Source organism: Somniosus microcephalus, chromosome 5 (genome assembly GCF_052327205.1).
Source record: "Somniosus microcephalus isolate GS21.2 chromosome 5, FLI_Smic_1.0, whole genome shotgun sequence".
In the NCBI taxonomy this organism is placed as follows: domain Eukaryota; kingdom Metazoa; phylum Chordata; class Chondrichthyes; order Squaliformes; family Somniosidae; genus Somniosus; species Somniosus microcephalus.
The window spans coordinates 26309259-26330262 of NC_140991.1; the positions used below are offsets into that span (position 1 = coordinate 26309259).

At 49.4% G+C, this 21004-nt stretch overlaps 1 protein-coding gene across 2 annotated transcripts in view; it reads left to right on the plus strand.

Moving 5' to 3' along the window:
- scn5lab (sodium channel, voltage gated, type V-like, alpha b) overlaps positions 1–21004 on the plus strand; it is a 524522-nt gene that overhangs the window by 257663 nt on the left and 245855 nt on the right. For both annotated transcript variants that reach the window (XM_085987471.1, XM_085987470.1), the window contains one exon: positions 14734–14907. In XM_085987471.1, coding sequence (XP_085843597.1) covers positions 14734–14907 — 174 coding nt within the window. The remainder of the gene's footprint in view (positions 1–14733; positions 14908–21004) is intronic.

Below are 21004 nucleotides of genomic sequence, written 5' to 3' on the forward strand. Positions count from 1 at the left end.
TGGCCTCCTCCTGTTCCTATGTTTGTGTGTGTGTGTGTGTGGGTGCATTTTGTGTGCACATATGTATGCCAGTGTGTGAGTTTGTAGAAATAAAAACAGAAAATGCTGGGAATACTCAGCATGTCAGGCAGCATCTGTGGAGAGAGAAACAGTGTTAACGGTTCAGGTCAATGACCCTTGTGAGTTTGTAGCTATGTGGGTGCATGTGTGTGGGTACGTATGATTATATAGGTCGTCTGTATGTGTGTGGGTATGTATGTTTGTGTGGGTCGTCTGTATGTGGGTATGTGTGTGGGTATGTATGTGTACAGGTATATCGGTACGTACGTGTGTCGAGATGCGTCTCTCTAAGCATATTGGGGATTGGCATGTGTTTGTGAAGCTGTGTACAATTGTGTGTGTCTTTGAGATTCGTAATCGTAGTAATATCTAAGGGACATCAAGTGAGTCGGGCTGGCCACCTTCTCTAAGCAGCTGCCGGGAACTCTCGAGATGTGAAGCGTCAAAGTCATGCTCTTTGAACTGAAGAGATGTGCGCCTGTGAGATTCATGCTTCACGTGAGTGAAACTCGCACGGGGTGCAGTTCGTGCAAGTCATGTTGGCAACTTTTCCATTTAGGCCCTTCTCCACTGTCGGGGATGTGGTCTGTAATGGCCAGCGATGCCCAGGAGAAAACCATACTCTCTCCACCTCCACCCCCTCTCACCACCACCGCCCCCCCCCCCAGCGCAAATTCATCACAGTAGAGGAGAAAATTGCACACAAAGAATTACATCGAATTAACAGCACAGAAATAGGACATTCAGCCCAACAGGTCCATGCCGATGTTAATGCTCCACACGAGCCTCCTCCCACCCCTCATCACCTCGCCCTATCAGCATATCCTTCTGTTCCTTTCTCCCGCATGTGTTTATCTAGCTTCCCCTTTAATGCACCTATGCGATTCGCCTCAACGACTCCCTGTGGTAGCGAGTTCCACATTCTAACCATTCTATGGGTAAAGACCTGTTCAGGAGAAATGTGAAAAGAAAGATGAGACTTTGCCCCACTGCGTTTACTGCTGCTGCGTCCCGCGCCCTTCCCCTCCTCCACCCCCCTTCCCATGCCTGAGCTCTCAAGTAGCCAAGTGTCAGTCTCATTTAAGCAGCTGCCAGGACTGGGACACAGGCACTCAGCCGCTTGAGTGTGAAAAGAGCGGTCTTAGCCGCCAAACTATTGAAGCAATCTAATCTCGACTCCCAAGATGTGTAGCATACTGAGATAAGGGTGGCAAGTACCACAGGTGTGATTTGACAGCACTGTAGAGGCCACTCGTTGCCTTGCCCCGCTGGCTCAGCCAAGTTGTATGACGCAAGGATGCACGGGGATGAGCCATGTGCTTTCAGCCTTGCCGGTCGGTTTGCTTTCAAATCTCCAATCCGGCCTCTTGCACATCCCCCGCCCCCCCCCCCCGCCATCCACTTTTTCTTCACCCTACAACCCTTGAGATCTCTGCTTTCCACCTTTACTGGCCTCTTGTGCATCCACGATTTTAATCGCTCCGCCATCGGCGGCCGTGGCTTCAGCTGCCTGGACCCTAAGCTCTGGAATTCCCTCCCTAAACCTCTCCGCCTCTCTCTCCTCCTTTAAGACGCTCCTTAAAACCTACCTCTTTGACCAAGCTTTTGGTCGCTTGTCCTAATATCGCCTTACATGACTCAGGTGTTAAATTTTGCCTGATAATGTTTCTGTCAATGTCTTTGGGACATTTTATTAAGTTAAAGGCGCTATATAAATGCAAGTTGTTGTTGTTGTAGACAGTAAGAGTCAGCAGGCTATTCGACCAAGAGGGGAAATCAGAGCCAAACCCAGATATACCTATTACTATATGCTGTTGATTAGAAACGTAAATGACATATTTGCATACAGAATAGATGCTCCTTGAAAGACTGCTAGTACTAGCCCACTCTTTACAAAATTTAAAGGTAGCTGAGAGCACCAAACAATGCGTTTTAAGAAACCATTAATTGTAATAAACTATAAAGTACTGTGTAGAGTTCTGGGCCCCATATTATAAAAAAGATACAGAGGCACTGGAGAAGGTGCAAAAAAGATTTACAAGGATGATACCAGAAATGCGAGGCTATACCTATCAGGAAAGGATGAACAGGCTGGGTCTCTGTTCTCTTGAAAAGAGAAGGCTGAGGGGTGACCTAATAGAGGTCTTTAAAATTATGAATGGTTTTGATAGAGTAGATACAGAGAGAATGTTTCCACTTGTGGGGAAGAGCATAACTAGAGGCCATCAATATAAGATAGTCACTAAGAAATCCAATAGGGAATTCAGAAGAAACTTCTTTACCCAGAGAGTGGTGAGAATGTGGAACTCGCTACCACAGGGAGTGGTTGAAGTGAATAGTATAGATGCATTTAAGGGGAGGCTGGACAAGCATATGAGGGAGAAGGGAATAGAGGGTTACGCTGATAGAGTTTGATGAGGAAAGACGGGAGGAGGCTCGAGTGGAGCATAAACGCTGGCATGGACTGGTTGGGCCGAATGGCCTGTTTCTGTGCCGTATATCCTATTTATAAAGCACACGTTTTCAGTCTGGATAAAGCGTTGGCGGCTGAATTAAATGAAACATTCATTTCCCGCACTGCTCAGTCCCAGAGGGAGAAGGCCGGCTACCTTCAGCCGTCTCGGCCTTGCTCTCAGGATCATAATCCCTAAACCCCCTCCAGCTGGCTATCCCTCTCCCTGCCTATAAAAGGTCCCCCCCCCTCCCCCACTAACCCTTTGCGACCACCTTCCTCCCACGTGCGGCGACTTATCACAGCAGAGAAACCAAGCGGAAATATCCCGGTGGGAAGCCTCGCCCGCCGGGAGCGTGAGGCGGAGATTCGGGGCAAGCGCTGCTTATGATTTTTCCGACCATTTACTGGCTTGGGAAATCGCACACTCATTGCCGGAATTCTTAGCCGACACTCCCAGTGGATATGGATTCTAATCAGTAGCAAGAAGTCAGACAATCACCCGTGGTTTATAAATACAAGCCGCTGTTTATAAACTGTTACACACAGCACCACATTGCTTCTTGGTTGGGTGAGGTCCATGGCAGAATCGCGTGAGAAGACACTGATCACAGATCACAGATGTTTTATAAGTATATTAAGGGCAAGAGGATAACCAGGGAAAGGGTAGGGCCCATTAGGGACCAAAGTGGCAATCTGTGTGTAGAGCCAGAGGATGTAGGCGGGGTTTTAAATGAATTTTTTGCATCTGTGTTCACTATGGAGAAAGACGATGCAGACATAGAAATCGGGCAAGGGGACTGTGACATACTTGAACATATTAGCATCGAGAGGGAGGAGGTGCTAGCGGTTTTAGCGGGCCAAAAAGTGGATAAATCCCCAGGCCCGGACGAGATGTATCCCAGGCTGCTGTGGGAGGCAAGGGAGGAGATTGCAGGGGCTCTGACACTAATTTTCAGAACCTCTCTGGCCACAGGGGATGTACCAGAGGACTGGAGAACAGCTAACGTAGTACCATTATTCAAGAAAGGTAGCAGGGATAAACCAGGGAATTACAGGCCAGTGAGTCTAACATCTGTGGTGGGGAAATTATTGGAAAAAATTCTGAGGGACAAAATTAATCTCCACTTGGAGAGGCAAGGATTAATCGGGGATAGTCAGCATGGCTTTGTCAAGGGTAAATCATGTCTAACAAATCTGATCGAATTTTTCGAGGGGGTGACTAGTGGGGTGGATGAGGGAAATGCTGTGGATGTGGTGTACATGGACTTCAGTAAAGCTTTTGACAAAGTCCCGCATAGGAGACTGGTCAAGAAGGTAAGAGCCCATGGGATCCAGGGTGCCTTGGCGCGTTGGATCCTAAACTGGCTGAGTGGCAGGAGGCAGAGGGTGATGGTCGAAGGTTGCTTTTGTGACTGGAAGCCTGTGTCCAGTGGGGTACCTCAGGGATCGGTGCTGGGTCCCTTATTGTTTGTGATCTACATAAATGATTTGGATGAAAATGTAAAAGGTATGATCAGTAAGTTCGCAGATGACACGAAAATTGGTGGGGTGGTAAATTGCGAGGAGGAAAGCCTCCGGCTACAGGACGATATAAACGGGTTGGTCAGATGGGCGGAAAAGTGGCAAATGGAATTTAACCCTGAAAAGTGCGAGGTGATGCATTTTGGACGGACAAATAAGGCAAGGGAATACACAATGAGTGGTAGGACCCTAGGAAGTACAGAGGGTCAGAGGGACCTTGGTGTACATGTACATAGATCCCTGAAGGCAGCGGAGCAGGTAGATAAGGTGGTTAAAAAGGCATATGGGATACTTGCCTTCATTAGCCGAGGCATAGAATATAAGAGCAGGGAGGTTATGATGGAGCTGTACAAAACGCTGGTGAGGCCACAGCTGGAGTACTGTGTGCAGTTCTGGTCGCCTCACTATAGGAAGGATGTGATTGCTTTGGAGAGGGTGCAGAGAAGATTCACCAGGATGTTACCTGGGATGGAGCGCCTCAGCTATGAAGAGAGGCTGGACAGGCTGGAGTTGTTTTCCTTGGAGCAGAGAAGGCTGAGGGGGGACCTGATTGAGGTGTACAAAATAATGAGGGGCATAGATAGGGTAGATAAAGAGGAACTTTTCCCCTTAGTGGGGGGGTCAATAACAAGGGGGCATAGATTCAGGGTAAGGGGCAGGAGATTTAGAGGGGATTTGAGGAGGAACTTTTTCACCCAGAGGGTGGTTGGAATGTGGAACTCAATGCCTGAAAGGGTGGTGGAGGCAGGAACCCTCACAACATTCAAGAAGCATTTGGATGAGCACTTGAAATGCCATTGCATACAAGGCTATGGACCAAATGCTGGAAAATGGGATTAGACTGGACAGGGATGGATGGGCGGCGCAGACACGATGGGCCGAAGGGCCTCTTTCTGTGCTGTAAAACTCTATGACTCTATGACTCTATGACTCTATAGACAATAAGCCCTGTGCTAGTTAATAAGACAATGACACTCCTATAAAGAAAACAAAGAACTTGCATTTATATAGTGCCTTTCATGACCCAAAGTGCTTTACAGCCAATGAAGTACTTTTTGGAGTGTAGCCACTGTTGTAATGTAGGAAATGCAGCAGACAATTTACGCACAGCAAGCTCCCACAAACAGGAATGTGATAATGGCCAGATAATCTGTTTTAGTGATGTTGGTTGAGGGATAAATATTGACCAGGATACCAGGGAGAACTCCCCCTGCTCTTCTTCAAAATAGTGCGGTGGGATCTTTTAGATCAACCTGAGAGGGCAGACGGGGCCTCGGGTTAACGTCTCAACCAAAAGATGGCACCTCTGACAGTGCAGCACCCCCTCAGCACTGCCCTGGAGTGTCGACCTAGATTTTGTGCTCAAGTCTCTGGAGTGGGACTTGAACCCACAACTTTCAACTTTCTTGTGCGTGATTATGTTTGTGTGTGTCTACATGTATCTGTGTGTGTGTATGTCTATATGTGTGTGTGGGTCTGTTTGTGTCTATGTGTGTATGTCTATGTGTATGTGTGTCTGTTACGGGTGTGGTCGTGGACCCAAATGCAGACAGACAGCCAGAGACCTGAGATGGAGTAAAACTCAAAAGATGCTTTACTAGAAGGCTCTTCAAATACAGGACGTACAGAGAATACTTCAAACAAAAGATCAAAGTAACAATTCAAAGAAACAAAAGTGAGTATACCAAACGCAGGACAAGGACTATAAACTAACCTGTGACTTGCAGGCATGAGAACTCAAGACTGAGTGACTGGGGCTGGAAATAGTCAGCTTAAATAACAGGCCTGATTACTCTGATGAGAGAATTACTCTAATGAGACATAGGTGAGGAGAGAGGTACAGAGACATGGCAGCAGTGTACTGAGGCATCCTAAACCGCCCTCTGATGGCCAGCAGAGGAACGTGTAGCTGGGACCCTGACAGTACCCCCGCACCTAGGGATGGCACCTGACGTACCCACAGTAGCCTCTGGCTGGTGCCGGTGGAACTCCTGGATAAGCCCAGGATCCAGGATGTCCCGAGCCGGAACCCAGGAGCGCTCCTCGGGGCCGTAACCCTCCCAGTCCACCAAATACTGGAGTCCCCCGCGGACCCGGCGGGAGCGAAGGAGACGGCGGACAGTGTAGGCGGGCTGGCCCCCTATTAGTCGAGGGGCTGGAGGTGGTCTGGTGGCTGGAGATAGGGGACTGGTCCACACAGGTTTGAGACGGGAGACATGGAAGGATGGATGGATCCTCATGGATCGAGGCAACAGGAGACGGTAGGTAACTAGGTTTATCTTCCAGAGTATCTTGAATGGACCGACGAAGCGAGGAGCCAGTTTGAGGGACTCGACCCGCAGGGGAAGGTCTAGGGTGGAGAGCCACACCATCTGCCCGGGCCGGAGCAAAGGGACAGGATTGCGTCGTCGGTTGGCCTGGATCCTCTGTCGACGTGATGCCAGTTGCAGTGCAGAACGGGCCTTTCTCCAGGTCCTCCGGCAGCGCCGGACGAACAACTCCGCCGACGGTACCCCCCACCTTAGGCTCCTGCTCGGGGAACAACGGAGGTTGGTAACCGAACTGACACTCGAACGGTGACATCCCAATGGAGGAGTTCTGTAATGTGTTGTGAGCATATTCCGCCCAAATGAGGTGTTTGCTCCAAGTAGAGGGGTTGGAGGAGGCGAGGCAATGCAGAGTCATCTCCAGGTCCTGATTCACCCTCTCGGTCTGCCCATTGGACTGGGGATGATAATCCGAGGAGAGGCTGACCGCCGCACCCAGGAGACGACAGAAAGCCTTCCAGAACCGGGAGGTGAACTGGGGACCACGGTCTGACACTATGTCTAGGGGGAGGCCGTGTAGGCGGAAGACGTGCTGCGCCATGAGTTCCGCGGTTTCTCGGGCGGAAGGGAGCCTGGGCAGGGGGACGAAGTGGCAGGCTTTGGAGAACCGGTCAACAACAACTAGGATGGCAGTGTTACCCTGGGACGGTGGCAGACCGGTGACAAAGTCCAGGGAAAGGTGGGACCAAGGACGGTTCGGAATGGGGAGTGGGTGAAGGGGGGCATGTGGTTGTGTCCTGGGGTTCTTCTGCTGGGCACAGGTGCTGCAAGCACGGTGGCATAGTGGTTAGCACTGTTGCCTCACAGCGCCAGAGACCCGGGTTCGAATCCAGCCTCGGGCGACTGTCTGTGTGGAGTTTGCACATTCTCCCCGTGTTTGCGTGGGTTTTCTCCGGGTGCTCCGGTTTCCTCTCACAGTCCAAAGATGTGCGGGTTAGGTTGATTGGCTATGATAAATTGATCCTTAGTGTTAGGGGGATTAAATACGTGGGGTTACAGGGATAGGGTGGGATATGTGTTGGTGTAGGGGTTACGGGGATCGGATGGGATATGTGTCGATGCAGGCTCGATGGGCCGAAATGGCCTCTATCTGCACTGTGGGGTTTCTGTGTGATTCTGTGTGAAATGACCGGACATCCCTCTCGATCGACGGCCACCAGAATCTCCTGCGGATAAACTCGAGCGTCCGGGCGACCCCTGGATGCCCAGTCAGCCGGGATGAATGCCCCCACTGCAGGACTTGGGATCGGACTGTCGTGAGAACAAACAGTCGATTCGGGGGTCCACCGCCTGGATCGGCCTCCCGCCGTTGTGCCTCTCGAACGGTGGTGTTGATGCCCCAGCGAACCGGAGCCAAAATCCTGGAGCTCGGAAGGATGGGTGTCGGGGTTTCGCTTCTGTCCGGGGGGTCGAATTGTCGGGAGAGCGCGTCAGCTTTCAGGTTTTTGGACCCGGGGCAGTAAGAGAGGATGAAGTTGAACCGAGTGAAGAAGAGCGCCCACCGGGCCTGGCGAGAATTGAGGCGTTTGGCGTCCTGGATGTAGGCGAGGTTCTTGTGGTCGGTCCAGACCACAAATGGGTGTTTGGTCCCCTCTAGCCAGTGCCTCCATTCCTCCAACGCCAACTTGACAGCAAGCAGTTCTCTGTTCCCGATGTCATAGAAGGCACACGGGTGGAGTTTCTGGTCTGTGACGGAACGTTGGGACAGGACGGCCCCCACGCCAATGTCAGAGGCGTCCACCTCGCCCATGAAGGGGAGAGAGGCATCGGGGAGGACCAGAATGGGAGCCGCGGTGAAGCGCCGGTGGAGTTCTTTGAATGCTTTCTCCTCCACGGGTGACCAGTGAAAACGGGTGGCTGTTGTCTTGGTTAAAGCCGAGAGGGGTGCCGCTATGGAGCTGAAGTTTCTGATGAAGCTTCTGTAGAAGTTGGCGAAGCTGAGGAAGCGTTGGACCTGTTTGACTGAAGTGGGTGTTGGCCACTCCCGGACGGCCTGGGTCTTGTCTGGGTCCATCTGGATGCTGCCGTTGGTGATGACGAAGCCCAGGAAGGAGACAGTGGGGACATGGAACTCACATTTTTCGAGTTTGACGTACAGGTGGTTTTTAAGAAGCCGGTGCGGTACCTCTCGGACGTGCTGAACATGTTCTTGGGGGGAGCTCAAAAAGATGAGAATGTCGTCAAGGGAGACAAAGACGAACCGGTTAAGCAGATCACGGAGAACGTCGTTAATCAGGGCTTGAAAGACCACGGGTGCGTTGGCCAGACCGAATGGCATTACTAAGTACTCATAATGGCCAGTAGGGGTGTTGAAAGCTGTTTTCCACTCGTCTCCCTCCCTTATGCGGACCAGATTGTAGGCATTGCGAAGATCCAGCTTGGTAAAGGTCGTGGCCCCCTGCAGGAGCTCGAACACCGTGGACATAAGAGGAAGGGGGTAGCGGTTCTTCACTGTGATCCGATTGAGGTCGCGGTAATCAATGCATGGGCGGAGACCCCCATCCTTTTTCCCCACAAAGAAGAAGCCTGCCCCAGCAGGAGAGGTGGAAGGACGGATAGCACCAGTGGCGAGGGCGTCACGGATATACTCCTCCATGGCAGCGGTCTCGGGAGCGGAGAGAGAAAAGAGGCGACCCCGAGGAGGACAAGGGCCGGGTAGCAGGTCGATGGCACAGTCATACGGGCGGTGAGGAGGAAGGGAGATGGCCGTCTCTTACTGAAGACCTCTATAAGGTCGGTATAGGCAGGTGGAACTCGAGAAGGATCGGGGGGAACTGAAAGCTCGGGAGACTCGAGAAGTGGCGCCGAGAACAGGCAGGTGGCATGGCAGGTAGGACCCCATTCCGTGAGCGCCCCGGTAAACCAGTTGATATGTGGATTATGGAGAGCCAACCAGGGAAAGCCCAGGACCAGAGGAAACTCGGGAGAATGAATGAGGTGGAACTGGATTGTCTCTTGGTGGTGCTTCTCCACACATAGCCGCAGGGGGGCGGTAATTCGGCGGACGTTACCAGAGCCAAGGGGTCTACCATCAAGGGCAGTAATTGTAAGAGGATGGTCGAGGTCGACCGTCGGGATCTTGAGCTGTCTAGCGAAGTTGATATCCATGAAATTCCCTACTGCTCCGGAATCCACGAAAGCACGGAGGGTGTGTTGTTGATTACCCCAGGAGAGAAGAGTAGAGACGGACACCGGAAGAAGCGGATTCGGGAGTGGTGTTTTGACTCGTCACAGTTCTCCCGCTCCTGGACGAATCCTGGCTTTTCCCGCCAACTTGGGACAGAAATCGCGGAAGTGACCGAATCCCCCGCAGTAAAGGCAGCGACTCTCGCGCATTCATCGCTCTCGTTCAGATTGGGAGAGTCGAGTTCTGCCCAGCTGCATGGGCTCCTCCACGGCGGTAGGTGGCGTTGGGCTCGGGGGTGCGAGGAATGGACGGCGGCGTTCTCTGCGCCACCCCCGGAGTCGATTGTCAATCCGAATGGCCACATCGATAAGAGCCTCGAGATCATTGGTAGATCTGCGAGAGGCCAGTTCATCTTTGACCTCCTCCGAAAGTCCGTGAAAAAAAGTGGCGATGAGTGCCTCCGTATTCCAAAGACTTTCAGTGGCGAGAGTACGGAATTCTATGGCGTAGTCCGATACGCTATGATTCCCCTGATGGAGATGGAGCAGTCTATTGGCTGCCTCTCGCCCGCTAACTGGATGGTCGAAGACTCGCCTCATCTCCTCGGTGAACATCCGACAGTTGGAGCAGGCAGGGGTTTGTCGCTCTCACATGGCCATGGCCCAAGCGAGGGCTCTCCCGGTGAGCAGAGAGATGATGTAGGCGACCCTAGAGCGATCGGAGGGGAATCTGAAAGGCTGGAGCTCGAATGCCAGGGAACACTGTATGAGGAAGCCGCGACACTTGCCCAGGTGACCGTCGTATCGTTCGGGAGCTGGAAGGTTTGGATCCTTGTCTTGTCGAGGATTAGAGGCTGAAGGTTGTGTGGAACCCGACTGCTGGCCGTGCCTGACAGCCTCGGTTAGGGAATGCAGGCTGTCACGAATCTCCCGCAGCAGTTGGTCATGCCTCCCGACCGTGGCTCCCTGGCTCATCAGGGCAGAGCGCAGTTGATTAATCTCCTCCCTTGGTTGGCTGGTTTCTGCTGGGTCCATGTTGATGACTCAGTCTTGCTGTTACGGGTGTGGTCGTGGACCCAAATGCAGACAGACAGCCAGAGACCTGAGATGGAGTAAAACTCAAAAGATGCTTTACTAGAAGGCTCTTCAAATACAGGACGTACAGAGAATACTTCAAACAAAAGATCAAAGTAACAATTCAAAGAAACAAAAGCGAGTATACCAAATGCAGGACAAGGACTATAAACTAACCTGTGACTTGCAGGCATGAGAACTCAAGACTGAGTGACTGGGGCTGGAAATAGTCAGCTTAAATAACAGGCCTGATTACTCTAATGAGAGAATTACTCTAATGAGACACAGGTGAGGAGAGAGGTACAGAGACATGGCAGCAGTGTACTGAGGCCTCCTAAACCTCCTAAACCGCCCTCTGGCAGCCAGCAGAGGAACGTGTAGCTGGGACCCTGACAGTGTCCATGTCATAGAGTCATAGAGTTATACAGCACAGAAAGAGGCCCTTCGGCCCATTGTGTCTGCGCCGTCCATTAATCCCTGTCCAGTCTAATCCCATTTTCCAGCATTTGGTCCATAGCCTTGTATGCAATGGCAATTCAAGTGCTCATCCAAATGCTTCTTGAATGTAATGAGGGTTCCTGCCTCTACCACCCTTTCAGGCAGTGAGTTCCAGATTCCAACCACCCTCTGGGTGAAAAAGTTCCTCCTCAAATCCCCTCTAAACCTCCTGCCCCTTACCTTGAATCTATGCCCCCTTGTTATTGACCCCCCTACTAAGGGGAAAAGTTCCTCTTTATCTACCCTATCTATGCCCCTCATCATTTTGTACACCTCAATCAGGTCCCCCCTCAGCCTTCTTTGCTCCAAGGAAAACAACCCCAGCCTGTTTAGTCTTTCTTCATAGCTGAGGCGCTCCATCCCAGGTAACATCCTGGTGAATCTTCTCTGCACCCTCTCCAAAGCAATCACATCCTTCCTATAGTGAGGCGACCAGAACTGCACACAGTACTCCAGCTGTGGCCTTACCAGCGTTTTGTACAGCTCCATCATAACCTCCCTGCTCTTATATTCTATGCCTCGGCTAATGAAGGCAAGTATCCCATATGCCTTTTTAACCACCTTATCTACCTGTTCCGCTGCCTTCAGGGATCTATGTACATGTACACCAAGGTCCCTCTGACCCTCTGTACTTCCTAGGGTCCTACCACTCATTGTGTATTCCCTTGCCTTATTTGTCCGTCCAAAATGCATCACCTCGCACTTTTCAGGGTTAAATTCTATTTGCCACTTTTCCGCCCATCTGACCAACCCGTTTATATCGTCCTGTAGCCTGAGGCTTTCCTCCTCGCAATTTACCACCCCACCAATTTTCATGTCATCTGCGAACTTACTGATCATACCTTTTACATTCTCATCCAAATCATTTATGTAGATCACAAACAGCGAGGGACCCAGCACCGATCCCTGAGGTACCCCACTGGACACAGGCTTCCAGTCACAAAAGCAACCTGCCTCCTGCCACTCAGCCAGTTTAGGATCCAACGCGCCAAGGCACCCTGGATCCCATGGGCTCTTACCTTCTTGACCAGTCTCCTATGCGGGACTTTGTCAAAAGCTTTACTGAAATCCATGTAAACCACATCCACAGCATTTCCCTCATCCACACACCTAGTCACCCCCTCGAAAAATTCAATCAGATTGGTCAGACATGATTTACCCTTGACAAAGCCATGCTGACTATCCCCGATTAATCCTTGCCTCTCCAAGTGGAGACTAATTTTGTCCCTCAGAATTTTTTCCAATAATTTCCCTACCACAGATGTTAGGCTCACCGGCCTGTAATTCCCTGGTTTATCCCTGCTACCCTTCTTGAATAATGGTACTACGTTAGCTGTTCTCCAGTCCTCTGGTACATCCCCTGTGGCCAGAGAGGTTCTGAAAATTTGTGTCAGAGCCCCTGCAATCTCCTCCTTTGCCTCACACAACAGCCTGGGATACATCTCGTCCGGGCCTGGGGATTTATCCACTTTTTGGCCTGCTAAAACCGCTAGTACCTCCTCCCTCTCGATGCTAATATGTTCAAGTATGTCACAGTCCCCTTGCCCGATTTCTATGTCTACATCGTCTTTCTCCATAGTGAACACAGATGCAAAAAATTCATTTAAAACCCCGCCTACATCATCTGGCTCTACACACAGATTGCCACTTTGGTCCCTAATGGGCCCTACCCTTTCCCTGGTTATCCTCTTGCCCTTAATATACTTATAAAACATCTTAGGATTTTCTTTTATTTTGCTCGCCAGTGTTATTTCATGGCCCCTCCTCGCCCTCCTAATTTCTTTTTTAAGTATGCCCCTGCACTTTTTATACTCCTCTAGGGCTTCCTCCGTCTTTAGTCTTTTGTAACTGCCAAAAGCCCCCCTTTTTTTCCTAATGCATTTTTGTATATCCCTTGTCATCCAAGGTTCCCTTTGCTTGTTGGTCCCACCCTTGACCTTTACAGGAACATGTTGGCGTTGTACTCTCTCTATTTCCCTTCTGAAAGTCTCCCACTGCTTTGATGTGGATTTTCCTATAAGTAGCTGCTCCCAGTCCACTTTGGCCAGATCCTGCCTTATCATATTAAAATCGGCCTTCCCCCAATTTAGAACCCTTATTTCCAGGCCGTCTTTGTCTTTTTCCATGACCACCTTAAATCTCACCGAATTATGGTCACTGTCGCCAAAATGCTCTCCTACTGACACTTCCACCACTTGCCCGGCTACATTCCCTAGAATTAGGTCCAGTACCGCCCCCTCTCTTGTAGGACTTTCTACATGTTGGCTCAAAAAGCTCTCCTGGATGCACTTTAAGAATTCTGCACCCTCTAAGCCTTTCACACTCTGACTATCTCAATTAATATTGGGGAAGTTGAAATCCCCCACTATTATTACCCTATTATTTTCGCACTTCTCTGCGATTTGCCTACATATCTGTTCCTCTATCTCCCCCTGACTGTTTGGGGGCCTATAGTACACTCCCAGCAAAGTGCTTGCCCCCTTTTTGTTTTTAAGTTCTACCCATATGGCCTCATTAGAGGAACCCGCTAATATATCATTCCTCCTTACAGCAGTGATTGGTTCCTTAATTAATATTGCAACACCCGCTCCCCTTTTACACCCCCCTCTGTCTCGCCTGAAGATTCTATACCCTGGAATATTGAGCTGCCAGTCCTGACCCTCCCTCAACCATGTCTCCGTGATAGCAACAATATCGTAATCCCATGTGTTCAACAACAACTTCAGTTCATCCACCTTATTTGCAAGACTCCTTGCATTAAAATAAATGCCTTCCAGCCTTGCCATATTCCCTTTTGCCTTGTGTGTGTCTCTGTGTGTGTGTATGTCTGTGTGTGTGTGTGTGTGTGTGTGTGTGTGTGTCGGTCTGTTTGTGTCTATGTGTATGTGTGTCCATGTGTGTGTCTCTGTGTGTGTGTATGTCTGTGTGTGTGTGTGTGGGTGTGTGTGTGTCGGTCTGTTTGTGTCTATGTGTATGTGTGTCCATGTGTGTGTCTCTGTGTGTGTGTGGGTCTGTTTGTGTCTATGTGTTTATGTCTATGTGTATGTGTGTCTGTTTCTATGTGTGTGTGTTGATGTTTGTGTTTACATGTGTGTATGTCAATGTGTGTGTGTGTCAATGTGTATGTCTATATGTGTGTGTGCATGTGTTGATTGTGTGTGTGTGTGTGTGTCTATATGTCTGTGTGTGTGTGCTAATTAAAGGTGAGTTCCTTTCCTATTCACATCAGTAAACTCTGTATAAAGCAGGCAGGATTAGTGAGATGGTAAAAAGGATTAAATCATCTCGTGTTGCAAATGTAAAAGTGTTGAGCGGCAGGGAGATCACAGCTTGAGTAGTAAATATTTAGCCTGTCTGCTCTGCTTCGATTTTTTTTTTCTCTTTCTTGTTTGGGGAGATGATTGTTGTCAACAGAAATGAAACTCAGAGACAGCGTGAGACTCCTTCGATTTGAAAAACAAATGAGTGGAAGTTTCGAGAGCTGCGAATGCTCAGCAGCAGGCAGCGAGCTGCGAGTGGGTGGCGGTTCCTATTTTGTGTGTAAAATTGCCATCAGTTGGGGAGGGAGCCGTCCCCGGGGAAGGCGAGGGGGGAGATTGGGGGGGGCACGTGGAGGGTGGGGGGCCGGGGATTGCCTGTCGTTGCTCTGACCTAGTTTACTGCTTTCCACAGGTCTTCACCGCGATTTTCACAGCTGAGATGGTCTTGAAAATCATCGCCTTGGACCCGTACCACTACTTCCAGCAGGGCTGGAACATATTTGACAGCATCATCGTCTGCCTGAGCTTGATCGAGCTGGGCCTCGCCAGAGTGGAGGGTCTGTCCGTGTTGCGTTCCTTCAGACTGGTACTGCCCTTTTCTTTTCACTTAACTATTCACATGAGTGATTACATTGCCCCTCTCCCCCACTCGCCCTCATCCCCGTCATTACCACCCAACCTGCAGCAGAACCTGAGTCTAGAAAAGCTCACTTGCCATACCCACACTTGGGGCAGGATTTTCATTCAGGAGTCGGGTTGGAGGCGGGACTACAACTTTCGGGGTTGTAGTCCCGCCTCCATCGAGATGCGGCCAATCCACTCGACTTTAACTTGATTGACCTTGTTGAACCCGCCCAGCGGGCTCAGCAGGCCAATTAAGGGCCACCCGGCAACAGGTGACGTCACAGACTGAAATATCAGTGTTTGAAAGCTTTTGACAGCTCGCAGCCATTCTGCTTTCTGTGCCGGTGAGATAAGGGACTCCTGAGACCGAAAGGAAGGAAGGCTTAAAAGGTAAGAAAAGGTAATTTAAACTTCTTTAATCACCAAACGCACTTACCTTTGCACTCATGCACCCATCACTCACCTGAACACCGGACATCTCGATCCCTCCAAGTCCTTCATCCCGACGGTCCGCCTCCTCTAACTTGGCGTGGTTTGGAGCCGTCGGGAATCCCACACTTCAACCTTAAAAATAGGGATTAGGCTAAAAACTGCCTGTTAACTACCTGTTAACAGGCAGTTAATTGGCACTAATCCCCTTCCCGCCTCGGGTAGGCGGGTCCCAGGGTGGGGCGGGTACCCACCTCCTTTGAAACTGGCATGGAGGCGGGTTTGGGTGCGGGATGGGGTCGGGACCCCTGATTTCGGGATTTTAACCCCCCGCACGCCTCCAATCCCAACTCCACGGCCCAATGAAAATCCTGCCCTTGGAGTACTGAGCACAGTTCTGGTCTCCATATTACAAAAAGAGACACAATAAAAAAGATTTACTAGAATGGCACCAGAACTGAGTGGTTATAACAATCAGGAAGGGCTGAACAGGCTCTTTTCTCTGGAAAGACTGAGGGATGACCTGATAGGGGTCTTCAAGATTATGAAAGGGTTTGATAGGGTAGATGCAGAGAAGATATGGGCGAAGTCATAATTATAAGATAGTCGCCAATAAATCCAAGAGGGAATTCAGGAGAAACTTCTTTACCCAGTGGTTAGAATGTGGAACTCGCTACCACATGGAGCAGTTAGTAGCCCATTATACACCTCTTCCGATTTCCGTTTCCATAAGAGACTATAGCCAAGAGTTAAAATGAGCCCCCCACTGTCTCGGCTCACACGTGAATAATGGGCAGCTGGGCGAGGGATTGGAGGATAGCTGGCACCAATGTTCCCGCTAAGCTACGCGGCGGCGCAGCGGTCTGGAGGTCCCGCGCAGGCCGCTCACCGGCTTTTACAGTGAAGAAACCGTGCGCGCGAAAAATGGAGCAGGCCGCGCAGCCAGTTAAAGGGACCGTGTACGAAAAGGAAACTGGAGGGAACATTAGCTGGCACCCATCGCACCGTATCGCGGTAACAGTGAGTGCCTTGCGGAGAGGGGGGCATTTGATTACGCTCCTGTGAAGTGCCTTAGGACGTATTGCTACATTAAAAGTGCCATATAAATGCAAGTTGTTGTTGTTGTAATATTGTACATATTCATATTGTGGAGCGGGTCAATGAAAATGGGGTAGGTTCTATAATGGGGTGGTAAGCCACCATTTATTCCCATTTTTCCATTCCTTGTTGCTTAAGTAAATAGGTCCAAGCAACATTCCTAAAGTTATATTAACACTGGAGAACTATTCTGAAAATTGCATTAATATTGGAGTACAATTCTCCAGTATAGTAGGGGCTTAGACGGTTAAATAGTGGGGACAAGTTGCATAAACATGGTTGTATTCCCTTGAGTTTAAGAGATTGATGGATGATCTGATCGAGGTCTTTAAAATGTTAAAAGGATTTGATCGGTTAGGTAAGGAGAATCTATTTCCTCTGGTGGGGGAATCCGGAACAAGGTGACAGAGTGTTAAATTTGAGAGCTAGGCCATTCAGGAACACAATCAGGAAGCACTTTTTCCACACAATGGGTAGTGGAAATCTGGAACTGCGGATAGATTTTTGTTAGGAATGGGTATCAAGGGACATGGAGTTGAGGTGCAGGTCAGGCATGATCTCACTGAACGGCGGAGCAGGCTCGAGGGGCTGAATGGCCTCCTCCTGTTCCTATGTGGTCAGTCCCAGCCACTGACCCTGATCCTACTGCAACTCACCGGGTATGGTAGCATAGTGGTTATGTTACTGGGCTAGTAACCCAGAGACGTGAGTTGATCCACCTTAAAACAACTGCTCATGCAAACAACAAGAGAAAATGCTGGAAACACGCAGCAGGTCAGGCAGCATCGTGGAGGGAGAAACAGAGCTCATACAAAAGTCACCAGCAGCTCATACCTTGCCCAGTGTTTGGGGATCCATTCTGACCAGCGATAGTTTGGGGATTCACAGTGCAGATTACAGCTGCAGTACACTTCAGAGGTCTGAAGGCCGCAGACCTGATGCATTTGTATAACTAACGGGCGGATGTGTTTCCGTTACCTTTTAACATCTTCTATTATGTTTATGGAATACGCCATTAAGCAGCTGTAAATGGGTAACTAACATATCAATAGGCGGGTTCGCCTTTGAACGTGTTCATGGCCATTGAAGCTTTTTCAGCGTTTTAATAGAGGGATAATTTTATTTTTAAAATCATCTGTGTAATTTCCCATGCAGTCTGGACCTTGTAAATCCCTAGCTAATAATAAATTTTAACATCTTGTCTCCAACATTTGAACCATTCAAAAAAAAATGTGAAATTCATTCTCGGGATGTGGGCGTCGCTGGCAAGGCCGGCATTTATTGCCCATCCCCAGTTGCCCTTGAGAAGGTGGTGGTGAGCCGCCTTCTTGAACCGCTGCAGTCCGTGTGGTGAAGGTGCTCCCACAGTGCTGTTAGGAAGGGAGTTCCAGGATTGTGACCCAGCGACGATGAAGGATCGGCGATATACTACCAAGGGGAACTGAAAAAAGGAAATAAGAGAGGGAAAGAGAGTGTATGTGAGAATAGATTAGTGAGTAATATAAAAGGGAAGCCAAAAGTCTTTATAAACATATAAATAGTGAAAGGGTAGTAAGAGGAGGGGTGGGGCTGTTTAGGGACCAAAAAGGAGACCTACACATGGAGGCAGAGGGCATGGCTGAGGTACTAAATGAGTACTTTGCATCTGTCATCACTAAAGAAGAGGATGCTGCCAATGGCACAGTGAAGGAGGAGGTAGTAGAGAAATTGGATAGGATAAATAAATGTAGATAAAGCGGAGGTACTTAAAAGGTTGGCAGCACTCAAAGTGGAAAGGTCACCTGGTCCGGATGGTTACTGAGGGAAGGAAGGGTGGAAATTGCAGAGGCTCTGGCCACAATCTTCATTAGACAGAGGGGTGGTGCCAGAAGACTGGAGGATTGCAAATGTTACATCCCTGTTCAAAAAAGGGGAGAGAGATAAACGCGGCAACTACAGGCCAGTCAGCCAAACGTCGGTGGTGGGTAAACTTATAGAGACAATAGAAACATAGAAGATAGGAGCAGGAGTAGGCCATTCGGCCCCTGGAGCCTGCTCCGCCATTCAATGCGATCATGGCTGATCATCCAAACTCAGCACCCGGTCCCTGCTTTCTCCCCATACCCCTTGATCCCCTTAGCCTTATGAAATATATCCAACTCCTTCTTGAATATATTTAATGAATTGGCCTCTACTGCCTTCTGTGGTAGAGAATTCCACAGGTTCACCACTCTCTGGGTGAAGAAATTCCTCCTAATTTCTGTCCTAAATGGCCTACCCCTTATCCTTAGACTGTGACTCCTAGTTCTGGACTCACCGACCATCGGGAACATCCTTCCTGCATCTAGTCTGTCCAGTCCTGTCAGAATTTTATAAGTTTCAATGAGATCACCTCTCATTCTTCTAAACTCCAGCGAGTACAAGCCCAATCGACCCAATCTCTCCTCATACGTCATTCCTGTCATCCCAGGTATCAGCCTGGTGAATCTTCGCTGAACTCCTTCCATGGCAAGAACATGCTTCCTCAGATAAGGCGACCAAAATTGCACACAATACTCAAGATGTGGTCTCACCAAGGCCCTGTACAACTGCAGCAAGACATTCTTGTTCCAGTACTCAAACCCTCTTGCTACGAAGGCCAACATACCATTTGCCTTCTTAACCGCCTGCTGCACCTGCATGCTTACCTTCAACGACTGGTGCACAAGGACACCCAGGTCTCGTTGCACTTCCCCTTCTCCCAATCTATTGCCATTCAGATAATAATCTGCCTTCCTGTTTTTGCCACCAAAGTGGATAACCTCACATTTATCCACGTTATATTGCATCTGCCATACATCTGCCTAATCACCCAACCTGTCCAAATCATCCTGTAGTTTCTCGGCATCCTCCTCACAGCACACATGCCCACCCAGCTTTGTGTCGTCTGCAAATTTGGAGATATTACATCTAGTTCCCTTGTCTAGATCATTAATATATATTATGAATAGCTGGGGTCCAAGGACCGATCCCTGCGGTACCCCACTAATCACTGCCTGCACTCGGAAAAAGACCCGTTTATTCCAACTCTTTGTCTGTCAACCAGTTCTCTATCCAAGTCAATACCTTGCCCCCAATCCCATGTGCCTTAACTTTCAGTTACGTAGAGGGGTGGAGGAGAGCCCATGTCAGTAGCGCCCCTCAGGTAGTTCCTGGAGGGGTGAGGGAGGGCGAGGCGTTCCCGGATGGGGAGAGAAGATTAATCCGGGACAAAATTAATTGTCATTTGGCTAACTATGGGTTAATAAATGATAGCCAGCACAGATTTGTTAAAGGCAAATCATGTTTGACTAACTTAATTTAGTTCTTTGATGAAGTATTGGAGATGGTTAATGGAGGTAGTGCGGTTGATGTTGTGTATATATAGACTTTCAAAAGGCATTTTATAAAGTACCATATAATAGATTTGTTAGCAAAATTGAAGCCCATGGGATTAAAGGGGCAGTGACAGCATGGATACAAAATTGGCTAAGAGACAGAAAGCAGAGAGCAGTGGTGAAATAACAACAGAAAATGCTGGAAATACTCAGCAGGCCAGGCAGCATCCGTGGAGAGAGAAACAGAGTTAACGTTTCAGGTCTGGGACCCTTCATCAGAACTGGAAAAAGTTGGAGATGTAACGGATATTAAGCAGGTGCAGAGACAGGGGGGGGGGGGTGGGGGGGGGTTAGGAGGGGAGGAAGGAATAGAAAGAACATCCTGTACTTTAGTAAGAGGCAGGAAAGATAAAATATTGCAAATGGGAATGGCAAAAATCATACTGCATGAAAAATGGGGGCAGGGATAATTATCTGAAATTGTTGAACTCAATGTTGAGTCCGGCAGGCTGCAAAGTGCCCAATCGAAAGATGAGGTGCTGTTCCTCCAGCTTACGTTGAGCTTCATTGGAACAATGCAATAGCCCGAGGACAGAGAGATCAGAGTGGGAGTGAAGCGGTGAATTAAAGTGACAGGCGACCGGAAGCTCAGGGTCACCCTTATGGACTGAACGGGGGTGTTCCGCAAAGCGGTCGCCCAATCTGCGTTTGGTCTCCCCAATGTAGAGGAGACCGCATCGTGAGCAGCGAATACAGTATATTAAATTGCAAGAAGTACAAGTAAATCGCTGTTTCACCTGGAAGGGGTGTTTGGGGCCCTGGACAGTGGGAAGGGAGGAGGTAAAAGGGCATGTGTTGCATCTCCTGCGCTTGCACGGGAAAGTAGTGGTGAACTGTTGTTTTTCAGACTGGAAGGAAGTATACAGGGGTGTCTCCCAGGGGTCGGTATTAGGAGCACTGCTCTTTTTGATATATATTAATGACCTGGACTTGGGTATACAGGGCACCATTTCAAAGTTTGCAGGTGACACAAAACTTGGAAATGTAGTAAACAAGAGGATAGTATCAGACTTCAGGAGGATGTAGACAGACTGATGAAATGGCAGATGCAATTTCATGCAGATAAGTGTGAAGTGATGCATTTTGGTAGGAAGAATGAGGAGAGGTAATATAAACTAAATGGTACAAATTTAAAGG